We start from the raw sequence: 13,245 nt of genomic DNA on the forward strand, positions 1-13,245 counted from the left end.
CCTTTCCTTTGTACTAACATAACTTAGTGCTTTAAGGACAAAAAATATATACACAATGATCTTCAATTTTGGGTTAACTAAAGAAAAAGGGGAAAAATGTCCCTTAAAAGGAGGTAGGAAATCTAAACCTGAAGATTGCTGAATGTTTTTTTCTTTGTAGCCTGAAACAAGATATAATGACGTTTATTATCCCATGCCAGGCTGCTACAACTGAGACACATCAGTAGGAAACTGGGCATATAATCATTGAAGCCAGGTTATCATTACTTTGTTTCTTGAACTCTAAAAATTTCCTAAAAAAGACCAATTCTTTAAGGACTCTCTTCAAGCTAAAACCAGAGCCTGTTTACCATTGCAGTAAATAAAAACTGCTAAGTCTCGGGGCGCCTGGGTGGCTCAGTCGGTCAAGCGTCCGACTTCGGCTCAGGTCATGATCTCACAGTCTGTGAGTTCGAGCCCCGCATCGGGCTCTGTGCTGATGTCTCAGAGCCTGGAGACTGCTTCCGATTCTGTGTCTCCCTCTCTCTCTGCCCCTTCCCTGCTCATGCTCTCTCTCTGTCTCAAAAATAAATAAAAACATAAAAAAAAAACTGCAAAGTCTCACTCTTGATACCTGATGTATTATTGCTGAGCTACAACATTCATCTCCATCAACAAAACGATTTAGGAGTTCCCATATTCCGAGAGGTTTCCATAATTTTAGGAATACCAGCTAAGAGTATCGAGTTCTATGTAAGCATCAACACAGTACAAATATGCTGGAGAAATTTATAATGTATTATATCCAATTATGTCAGCAGGCTATGAATCATATCTAATTATCAAGATGCATAAGTGCCTTTTATGTGACGCTCAAACATCATTAATTTTGTGCTTAGCATAAGCTGCTCAAATGGTATGATTTCAGTAATTTCTAGCATCGATATTACAACATCAATATAAATTCAATGCAAATTGGAAAATGAACATCTTCATCTTGTTTATATCCGCAAAAAGGCATTTACTGAACATAGGAGCACACTGAACCAACACTTGCTATTGAAAAAAAGAATCTGGAATATAGCGCAGAGAACCTGAATAAGAGGAATCAGTACACAAGGCAAGTCCCAGAGAAAGCCTAGCTAGCCAGCCAAAGCATTCTTACAGGCTCTCTTCAGGTAGTCACTGAGGTGAAACCAATGTAACTGTTATAAATATGAAAAACGAAGAAACCAACATTCTTACCTCACAACAAACGGAATTGATCTAATTAAATCCTCACCATAAATTGCCCATTTATCTTAGTATTTATAAAATGGATTCCATGTCTGGAAAATCTCAGTTTAGCATACATCTAAGGCAATTAGAAGTTAAAATTTTTTTCTACTAGTTTTACAATATGGATTTTAATTAAAAATGTTTGACTTCTCATTTAATTTTTAAAGAGTAGAGCCCCTACAGAGTGCAGAACAATATGTTGAGTTGTATGTCAATTTTGAATCAAAGCAATTAAAATTATTTTAAAAATCCATAGAAACTTACCTCAAAGTCAAGGTCTGAATATCGTGATTTTCTTCTCTGTTAGATTTTTTAAAAAGAAGAAAAACCAACATAAAGTTATGTTTAGTCATTCAAATAAGATAAAATTATTATTTTCAATAAAATATCTTGTTACCTTTGTATTACAAGTATTTCCTTCACATTAGAATGTGGGAATTTTTATGATTTCAAATTCTTTCATCCATATGATTTCATTTTTACTTTGAACTTTCATTAAAATTGAAGAATATAAAAATACAGAATATTTCTCATCTTGATCTCTTAACTTTTTCAGCAAGGAGAATTTTTTTAAATGTGAATTCTCACAAAACTTTCAATCTTAAAGCAGACTTGAGGTCTGTAACAGCAAAACTATAATTTTTATTTTAGAGACACAAAGGAGTAAAAGCTATATAGGAAAACATCATATACGTCTCTCAAGACTTCCCACCAGCCTATCTCAGTCTTCATTTCTATCAAACTCTCTCTGGCCTTCTGACTCCCAAAGTTCTGTATGTCTCATCCACAATTTTTTTGATATTTGATGGTTCTCCATGATAAGAAAGTCCTAACTGCTAGTTCTTAGGAACTGACATATTTATTATAATTTAGTAAAAAAAAAAAAATAGTCCACACCCCAGTGATATACAAGTGTAGATGTCCATTATCTCAGTGTTCCTCTATGTCTCTGACTCTGTCAAACAGTTCCTGAATCTAGTTATAGATCAATATGTATTAATAAGACAGTAGGCCTGATAAAATCAGGAAATGAAATGAATGAAATGAAATTAATGTGATTCTATGAATATTAGTGTAGGGAAGGTATGCTTAGCATGTGCCAAGAGGGATTTGGTATAGAAGGAGCTATCTGGTAAATATAGAAAGCGTCCTCAAGATAGAGAACAAGTTTCCAATATGAGTTTTTTTTTTAAGTTTATTTATTTTGAGAGAAGAATGAGAGGGGGAGGGGCAGAGGGAAAGGGTGAAGAGAATCCCAAGCAGGCTCCACACTGCCAGCACGGAGCCCAGTGTGGGGCTCAAACTCACGAACCGTGTGATTATGATGTGAACTGAAACCAAGAGTCAGATGCTTAACTGAACAAGCCACCCATACACTCCAGAGTTTTGTTTCTGCTATGAATTTTTTTTTTTTGATGAACTGGGGACAAAAAAATAAATATTAAAAACAATATTTAAGCAGTTGAATATGTAAACCTTTAGGCAAATATCTTTCATATTTTTCTCTTCTGCTATCCCAATACTTAAGTTCAATACCCTAACAGGGAACCCTAATCATATAGTCGAGAGATTCTTGTAACTGCTAAATAGTAGAGACAGGCACTAATGTAGTTTATTGACAAATATGCCCACATTTCTATCGCTAGAGTTACAATGTAACATAGAACCAGAACCTCCCTATATAACCACCTCCCCAAAGCATGCTTCACTAGACAAAAAGATATACTAAAAGAAAGATTTTGTTAAAAAGTTGAAAAACTTTGAAATTATTTGATTAGAGTGGAGCTGGATTGTGGAATCCAGTCTTCAAGTATGATCAAGGAGAGCATTGAGAAGAGGATTGCTCTATTAAAATTTTTTTAATGTTTGTTCATTTTTGAGAGACAGCGACAGAGTGTGACTGGGGGTGAGGCACAGGAACTGAAGCAGGCTCCAGGCTCTGAGCTATCAGCACAGAGTCCGATGAGGGGCTCCAACCCACAAACCATGAGATCATTACCTGAGCCACCTAGGTACCCCTGAAGACACTGCTTTATTAAATGAAGGCTGCACGTTGATGTATGTCACTTCAGTTCTTGTCTCTAGTGTCACTGTGGCCTAGCCCTGGTGACATACTGCAAGGAGAAAATTGTGTAGGAAGGCATTTAACCCAGGCCTCCTTTGCCATCTCCCACCACTATTGTTATCTGTGTTGTAAAAAAAAATCAGGCTCCAACGTAGCGCGTTGCACTTTGCTGCAATATCTGTTCTACATGTCAGTGTTTCCATTCTGCTCTTGAATGCTTCGCCTTCTTGGCACTGTGACTCTGCAGGACATTTTTGTAAGTATATGTTAAGCAAGATTCTTTCATTCATGCAGCAACATGCAAGCATGGAAACAGTTTTAAGCAGCTAGAACATTTGTCATGAGCTTTGAGTTCCATTTGAAAATTAACTAGTGAGATCTTATGAGAAGGTTCAGCTAGCTAGCAGAATAAGAAGAGGCCTTTCTACTGCTGGCGTTCTCTTTGCCAAAGGTTGCAACAGCAGTATGTTATGTTGTTGCTGAATGCAAAGCTGTGTAGCCTAAGGACAGGACATGCTGATGGACACATGTCACATATTTTAGGAACAAGAACAAAAGATGGGAACCTAGAAGACCGCCAGAAATAGATTCTGCTTCCGACAGATGTCACCTATGCACCTATGTTGACATGAAATATGAAAAAAGAAAATGGATATATTCCTACGAATAGATTTCTCTCTCTTCTAATTTTTAAAATTAAATTCAAACATAAAGGTAGAGCAGAACTAGCAGCCTCAAAGGATTAGGCTAAGAAATAAATGAAGCAAACAGATTTTAATCAAAAGAGCCTAAAGATGGTGGGGGTGGGGGGCGAGCAGTGAAGACTTAAAAATTAGAGAATGGGAAAAATGTGGTAGATTTTCAGAGCCCAAGGGAAGTTAAAATTTGTGACATCTAATTCATATCCCCACAAACTGACCAAGTGTTCCAACCTTTTATAGTTTATAAAGTGCTTTCACATTTGAACATGGTAACTGCCCTGTGGTATGGTCAGGAAAGTATTTTTTTTTTTTTATATCTATTCTATGAATTAGGAAAACTGAGTCCCAGAGTAGTTAAAATGACTTGCTTACTTCACCTGGGTAGTAAGCAAATGAGCTGGGATTCACACTCAGGTCTTCTGACTCCAAACCCTGCATTTTGTCCACTGTCTCTTACTACTTGTTCAGTGGTAAGGGTGGTAATATTTTATAGCCAGGATGCCTGTTATAGTTTGCTGATTGTTACTAGAATTCAGCAAGAATAACATTTGAGGACCCAGTCAATCCAAGGCTGACAGCAGTGGGACAGAGATGCTTTCCAGCCATAAAGTAAGGTCAAGCAGAGAAACTTTTGTCAATTATATTTTAAAAGAGAAAAAGCATCAATATGATACTTATTTGAGAAAAGAACTAATGGCATTATAATTTGTGATGATTACAGTAACTTAAAGACCATTGTAATACAGGCTACTTCATGACCAATGATACAGTCACAAACAGTAGCCAACCTCCACTTCCATGATGTGTCTCCCAATGCAAAATCCAGTTTATTTTGAGGTATCTGGTACTGAGAAATCGTGGTATAATGCAAGAACCAGAGTGTTGAATTCTGTTACCCTTGGTATACAGGCAGTATATTGGAAAGTATTTCAAAGCACTGGTTTGTAGAAACTGTGATGGACTTACATGTTTATTCAAATGTCCCTCTGAGCTTGCTGGGAAGTTATTGTAAGGTATGAAAGTGGTTACAAATAGTGGTTATATTTTTAAAAAATGAGAATCAATAAAAGTGATCAGGTCATGATAATTTTTTTCTGATTAAGTTGACAACTGCAGAATTGGTACATATAAGTTTAAAATAAGCCAGGGAGGGGGCGCCTGAGTGGCTCAGTCACTTAAGCATCTGACTTGGGCTCAAGTCATGATCTCATGGTGAGTTCGAGCCCTGCATCAGGCTCTGTGCTGACAGCTCAGAGCCTGGAGCCTGCTTCAGGTTCTGTGTCTTCCTCTCTCTCTGCCCCTCTCCTGCTCACATTCTGTCTTTCTCTCTCTCTCTCTCTCCCAAAAATAAATAAATGCTAAAAAATTAAAATAAATAAGCCAGGTTGGTATTAAAATATTTTATGAAGATATAAATCCCTCTGTCTCTAGATCCCCAACTTCTCAAATAACTTGATACAAATAATCCTTTTTGTCACAGTAGGTGATAAAAAGAACTCTTCAGTTCTTTTATGTGGTTTCCTTTTCCTAATTTTCCACTTACAACTCATCCTAACTTGTATTCTGTCCTCAACACTCCATTAAAATTCTTCTTGTCAAGGTCTCTGATGAGCTCCATCTGGTCAATTTCCAAGGTCAACTTTCTGTCCTTATCTTGCTGGACTCTCAGAAGCTTTTGAAATTTAATCATTTCCTCATTAAAACACATCATTTTAGCTTTTCCTCCCCCCACCCCCACCCCCCACCCTCCCTCGCCTTGTTTGCTGTGGCTCATTCTCAAGTGTTCTTTGCTGGCTCTTCCTTATCACCCTGCCTTCTAAGTGTTGAGTTCCGGAATTCTCTTTTTTCTCATCTTCTCTCCTCGATAGTAGCATTCATTCCATGCTGGCAAATTCCATCCTTTAAGTTCCAAACACCCCTTTCCTCTTCATGTCTGTCCAATCACAGAAAATGTCAGCTATCTAGCTGGGCAAGTCAGAGACTTTGGAGTCATGCTTTGTTCCCCACATCTCTCATCCTGCACATCACATCCACCAGCAAGTGCTATCTATTCAACCTCTGAATTCTCTCGATCTACCTACTCTTCTCCATCTTCACTTTCATCTCTATAGTCAAAGACATTCTCCTCTCCTGTCTGGGTAACTTCAGTACCTCCCTAACTGTCCTCAGGCTTTCTGCTCTACTCCCTCTCCTAATATTACTGGATACTAATTCTCTTTCCCAAATCATCAAAGGGATGGATGGATGGATGGAGAAACGATCATGACAATCTTTCACTCAACAGTTTTTGCTTGCTTCCGTTGTTTATACAAGGCTCTGAAAAATCTGGTTTCTTTTTCCTATGCCAGCGACATCTTAGGGAGCTCACCCCTTGTTCTGCAGGTCTCCTAATCCTGTGGAAGTATCCCAAGCTCTTTCCTATCTCAGGACCCCTGCACTGCAGCTTGTTTTGCCTGAAACATCTCCTCACCCTCCAGATCCACATAGGCCACGCTCCTTCTTAGCTTCACCCTACATAACCCTTCAGAAAGCTCAGGCCACTTTATCAAAAGAAGTCTTTCCCTCACATTCCATGGTTCTTCCCCAGCCCAGCACACTTTTAGAGTATCCTTTTGTACTTTTTAGAGTACAAAAGGGCCTGGCACAATAATTCACAAAATTATGGATGAATAATTGAAGGAGGTACACTATGGCAGCTAAACAAGTCCAAAATAATTGGACTTGTTTCTTATTTTTGTTTTGTTGTTGTTTTTCTCATTCTTTGGGAGAATTTAGATAAGCAGGCAGACTACACAAAGAAAACCATTATGAATGGATTAATTGACAGCCAAAAGGATCAAGACAATTTAGGGGAATGCAGGCTTATCACTAATAGAAGGGAAAAAATTTCAGGATGACTTAAGAATAAGAAAATGCACAAGAGTATGAGGCTACACAGAGGAATACTTAGCAAGTATATGCATTAAAGGCATCTCTTCATATCTAAATCCTCTAGAATGATGAATAATTTCTCAAAGGGAATAATTCATTGTTTGTGTCACTTCAAATTAAACTGGACAAGACACTAGAAAATTCACTGCAAGGGATAAATTGCACTGACTAATAAATGGCAATACGAGGGCCATTAAAACTTTTATTGCAGAGCGAGCAATGGACACATTCAAGGAGAAAGCTTCGATACCAAATCCATTGAAAACATCTGTGAAAAAAAACCTTGAGGATAATAAATATTGAAAAATGACATATTTCAGCCAGTTTTGTTTGTATGTGTGCCTAAACAAAATTCCCTAATAGAGGAGCAAAAACAAAACACTAAAGAAGGGCGAGGCGCCCTTCCACCACAGCTATGTGAGAAAAAAATGTAAAAAAGAAAACACAGCTTTTGCACAATGGTCAGTTCTATAATGTTTTCTGCTAGTGACAGTCTCCCAGCTCCCAAGTAAGGCCATAATATTTTGTCTAAAATCCTAAATATCGATTTAGCACAGCATTCAAGCTTCTTCACAGAAATTCAAGATATAATGGTAATGATATAATAATAACACAACCTTACATCTGAAGTGCTTACAATTTTCAAAGGTTTTTCACATCCATTATCTAATTTGATCCACACAGTAGCTCTAAGGGAGGCAACTGTAATGTGACATTATAGCTAAAATGTTTTACCTTTAAAAACCATTATAGTGAAAGCTCTACAATTCATGTCCAGAGGAAAACCGGAGTATAAAAATTTAGCCTAGAATGGTGTCCCTTCATACGCATTTATAAATTGAGAGGGATTTTCAGATATATAGTTAAGTTCACACCAACGTGGTCAGAAAAGTTCGAGTAGCAAACTTTCTACTTTTGATAAAACCATTTCATAATCTACTACCTAACTCTGATTAGTCATTAAAAGTTTCTTCATGAGTAAGAAAAACCAAGGCAAAGTCTTTCAGGAGAATGAGAGGGACCACTTAATGTATTTACATCTGAGCAAATTGTTCCATAAGAATTCAAGTGATGGTGGAGCTGAGAAGCCACATACAGGATCATGAAGTAACCCAGAGATTAGCAGAAGAGACTATCCCCTAAGGCTGGACAAAGGGAGATGACCTTGTGACCTAAGCCCAGGGGCTGAGGCACCTGGAAGAAGCTGGAAGCCTTAGGGAACAGCAGCTAAATAGACACAAGGTGCTGCTTAAAGCAGAAAAAGTGAGGGAGAAATATACTGGATTTCTCTCTTCTGCCCACCTCCAATCTCTCCCCAGTGCTTCTTAGTGGCCAATCTTCTCTGTCAGCCAGAGGCACAGGAATCAGCATCAACTCTTAGTGATGCAGGGGACCATGTGCCAAATAAGCCCAGGGCATGCTTAGAAACTGGGAAATTTTTTGAGTGAGGAAATGTTTCCTATTTAAATCTAACAGCTATAGGCTGTGGAATAAATACCCCTGTTCCAAAGATTCAAAGCAACTACTGACCTGTATTCTTACAATGGTATCTCTAGATTTAAAAAAAAAAAAATAGAATCGCAATCCAAAATTTAAACTATGTTTCATAGTCCTCAAAATGGCTTGAGAACTAGGATACCTCCATTTTCCCCCCACCTGCTCCATAGCACCTAGTGGTTATTTGCTTTATGTACACACCAAATATCAACACATTGTTTTCTCAGTTATTGAAGGTGAATGACTTAAGTGCTAATGACAATTTTATTCTTCTTAACCTTAAAGCACTTTGAGGACATGGAGGTCTGGAGCCATTGTGAGGATTTCTACTGTAAGAAAATTGTAATTACCCCATCATTGTGGAAACTAAATCTTTTAGAAACGAAAATGTTCAGAATTGCTTATATAGTTTAGAAGATGGAAGACCACACATTGAAAGAAAAAGAAGGTAATACTAGGCAGTAGAAAAGGAAAGTTCATGCATTTATCAAATTTTTTTATACCCAATAAATAATTGGGGGTTAGCTAAACAAAGTCCCCTGGAGGCTGGAACCTTTTCTGCTAGCACTGCCTTCAGGGTTGGGGAGCCTCCCTCTTTCTTTGTTGCCTCCTGCTTATTTGAGTAAACACTTCCACACACACACACACACACACACACACACACCCACTCCTTGGCTTTCTTTTCCTATCCTTCAAATCTTGTTTTTCCTTTGCCTTCTCTTTTTCTTATGAATATCACATCCTGTGCTACAACTGACAGCTTTTACCTTCTCTTTTTCCCACTCCACCCCACTTCTCACCATGGCAATTTGTGAATACCCACCCCTCTGGAGGAAACTTCCCGAATTAATATGAACATTTTTATTATATCCTTGGAAGGATCCTGATGCACCTGGCCATCTTCTGCTGATCCAGCTTCCCAAGCTGGATGTTCCTGTGGCTGCCATCTTCCTTCTCACGCAGAGGGGGAGACGACTCAAGTTGAACTATTGACCCCCTCTTTATGTAGATACTCCAGTCACCTTTTGGCTTTTTCTCTAATGTCAGGACATCATCTCCCCCACTAGTTGTCCCTACGGATACAGTCCAGCAGAACTGATAACTCGACCTGACATTGCATCACTCTGCTAATAAGGAAAGCACCACTGACTTTATCTGCATGGCCCACAGTCCTGTCTCCAAAATTTGCTAGTTCTGTATACCTATACTTTATCCATTTCATGTCTTTATTCACCATAAGACCATGTGTCTGTTAAGGGTTAAAACTAACTTTAAAGTTGCTCTCCTGCTAATGTCCAGACACATTACTGTCTCTTTTAGACAGCATAAAATTGATCAGGACAGAAAGATTCTTTTCCTAGATGTGCTATGCACTTGCTCTGTAACCTTGAATAAATGACTTTACTTCAAGGATTATAACAACTTATCCATTGCACAGAGGTGTTGTGAAGATTAATTAATTCATGTTTTTAAGGTGATTTGAGGATCTACTAATGAAAGATGCTATATAAATGCTAATTTTTATTATTCATTCCCACATCTATATATTCTCTTTCAGCTGTCTCCTAAAATGGTCACCCATAAGCAATTACTATTAAATTCTCTTAAAGAATGAAAATGAGGACCTGAATTTTCATTCTGAATCCTGAATTTTCTTCCTTTTCAAGATGTAAGCCTTGTGATCTCTAAGTCATTTAAATGTAGATCTTTTGGCTGAATCGCACTTATACATGATGCTTATAGTTAGTAATAAGGATATGGAGATTTGGAAAAATTACAAACCGAACAAAGCAGCACTTGGAAATTCAGTCTATTGTTCAAGCACACACAACCTGTACAATCTCAAACCTGGAAGGGTTTTTAGGCTTTAGATGTAAAGCATTTTTATAATAAGCAAAATATTTTAATATAATTCCATTCTAACCCCTGTAGCACAATTTAAAGAGCCATTCCATATAGAAGACTCCATACGATCATTATGATTTTCAAGTAGTACATCAGAATTATGATTACTTAGGATGTTATACTATTATATGAACACTCACAGAAAATCGTTTTGAAACTTTTGTGATTTTATATAAACATTATGTAGCTTGTGCTTATGTAGTCATTACTGTAGTAATGCTAGTCTCTGGGATACCAGTTAGACACAAGAAATAGTAGCTATTCTGTTAATTGAGAAAGATGGAACACTTTTGTCTAGTGGGAGCTCCTGCCACTCTAGAGTTAATTTGGCCTCACTGCCCCTATTCTTTTGGTTCTAAGGGATGGTTCTTCTCAGAAACCCCATTGTATTTAAGGTTGATCTAGAATCTAGGGATTTATTCTGATCCCATTCACTTTCCCATTTTAGTCTAGAAGTTCCTTGGTCCAGTTGGGGAAAAAAAATCTCAAAATCATACCACTCACCAAGTTACGCTAGCCTTACAGGATCTCTCTTCATGTTGATGTAGTAGAAGGAATGGCTTTGTGAGGAGTCGGGATGTATAATTGTCTCTGGGCACTTTTGAACACTAGAACATACAGTGCTCATCATATATCTGATGGAAAGGGGAAGCAACCAGTTCTAGTATCTTTCTCTAACTAGTGTCTTATGAAATGATCTAGAATATTAAAACAATTGGTAAGACATACAAAAGAATGCATGTATTGCATTATATGTTGAACATATGTAATAGATCAGCATTGTATACTGAACATATGTAATAGAATACATGTAGTTTACAGCAAAATTTCAAGAAACAAGATATAAAAGTCACTTATAAAACAGTGATATGATGCATGTCATAAAAAAGCAAGACACATTCCTTAGATCTTATTTGATTAACTGAAATAAATTATGAATGATACTGCTAACAGTTGACTACTCTGTACTTCACTTTATGAGCAAAAAAGAAGCTGAGGGGAATATGCTTTTTTTTATAAAAGCCATGTGGTTGGACCTGAGAGTCCTGACTCTTAACCTGATCAATGTACATCCCTCCTGAGAGTTCACAATTTAAGATGAAAAGTTTTAGTGGTCATCATTATGCAGGAGCTAAGATCACAACATTTACTCTGAAAGATATTGACCTAACATAATAATAGAGTTTATAATTAGTGTAATGGAAGACCCCACAGAAACATTCCAATTTTGGTATTTCTAATGGATGCTCTTATACAGAAAACCCAGATTTGGGTTTGAGTTTGTAATGCCATCCAGGAACTACTTCAACCACGAGAAGGATCTCCAGTACCTGACAAACATCAGGAGGATCTTCTATTTTTTCTATTGAGTGCTCTACTTGGTTCCCATTCTGAAAGAATTATGACTGATAGTTATCCTTTTAATTATAGAGGACTCCTTTTAAAAAATTTTTCTTACATTTATTTATTTTTTGAGAGACACAGAGAGACAGAGCACAAGTTGGGGAGGGGCAAAGAAAGAAGGAGACACAGAATCTGAAGCAGGCTCCAGGCTCTGAGCTGTCAGCCCAGAGCCCAACACGGGGCTCGAACTCACAAACCGTGAGATCATGACCTGAGGTGAAGTCAGACACTTAACCAACTGAGCCACCCAGGCGCCCCTAGAGGACTCCTTTTTTAAAACGTGATCTTGAGAAAGGGCATTCTGATGTACTACTGGAAAAAAAAATGTCTAGAATCTTAATCCCAACATGCCTAAAATATTTGTGTGATACATAACTGTAAGAGGTAATATGACTCTTTTCATGTGACTCAATCCAGTGTCACATGAATCAATTTATCAAATATCAACTGTTTAAAATATCAAGGAAAGGTTTATTCTGTTGCTTACCTCTAATGAACTCATTGATATCGTTGACCCAGTTTCACTTCTTGATAGTCCTGCATTATCATCCAACTCAGAGGCCATGAAATTCTTCACAGCTGTGCGAGGCTCAAAGGGCAAATTCTGCATATGTTCCTGGGGTGCAAGGTGTTGATCTAAGTTCATATTGAACTGGTCCATTACAGGGGGATTCATGTTGAATTCAGGATTCACTTTGTAGTGCAATAACCTTTCATGTGGCAAGGTTTCCATACCAATATTCATTTTGCTTTCCTCTTTCATTGATGGCTGGGTATTTACAGAACTTCTGGGCATCACAATATAGTCACTTTCCATCATTCTTTCTTGAGGATGGACTATATCCATATCAGCTCCTCTCAAATTGTCATCCGTACATAAGTACACAGTTCTTCGCAATTCACTGTTCTCTTTTTTCAAACACTGATTGCCCAGCTCATTCATACTCATGGGCATGTGCATACCCGTGGGTTGCTGGATAATGACTTTGGAAATGACGTTTCCAGGCAGTGTTGAATAGCTTAGCCCTTCAGGGTTTGTTCCCTTTTCTTCTTCATCATCATTTAGAGAAATCCTAGAGAGTGTTCCTGTTATTGTTGCTGCTCGGCAAGGACCAATATCCTTGTGAAGAACTATAAGTTAGGATATAAAAATTCAGAAAAGACAATGTGTTTTTATTTTTTCACTGCTGTATTTTGCTATCTCTCTACTAAATAATTTCCTTAGTAAACAAAAAAACAATATTTAAAAAACTGTGTATCTATTGTTTGTAGATGGTCCAGGTTACTCAACCACTCTTCATTGATTCTGATAGGTAGTCCATAACTAAAACATATCAGAAAGTTGATTAATGGACTTTCAAAAATCTCAGTACCCTATTCTTACACAACTCTGCATAGCTTTTCAGGGAAAAGGCAGATTACCATGGAAGTTTCTCCATCAATCTACTGCAAAGAGTTTTATGAAATTATGGATATGTTCACATG

At 37.5% G+C, this 13,245-nt stretch overlaps 1 protein-coding gene across 5 annotated transcripts in view; it reads right to left on the reverse strand.

Annotated features, from left to right (window-relative positions):
* The window catches only part of ADGRB3 (adhesion G protein-coupled receptor B3), a 727,056-nt gene that overhangs the window by 26,779 nt on the left and 687,032 nt on the right, over positions 1-13,245 (reverse strand). For 4 of the 5 annotated variants that reach the window (XM_053222612.1, XM_053222611.1, XM_027057492.2 and 1 more), the window contains 2 exons: positions 12,248-12,891; positions 1,522-1,557 (listed from right to left, as the gene is read on the reverse strand). In XM_053222612.1, coding sequence (XP_053078587.1) covers positions 1,522-1,557; positions 12,248-12,891 — 680 coding nt within the window. The remainder of the gene's footprint in view (positions 1-1,521; positions 1,558-12,247; positions 12,892-13,245) is intronic. The other variant, XM_027057493.2, reaches the window with a different exon arrangement.

Source organism: Acinonyx jubatus, chromosome B2 (genome assembly GCF_027475565.1).
Source record: "Acinonyx jubatus isolate Ajub_Pintada_27869175 chromosome B2, VMU_Ajub_asm_v1.0, whole genome shotgun sequence".
Taxonomy (NCBI): Eukaryota; Metazoa; Chordata; class Mammalia; order Carnivora; family Felidae; genus Acinonyx; species Acinonyx jubatus.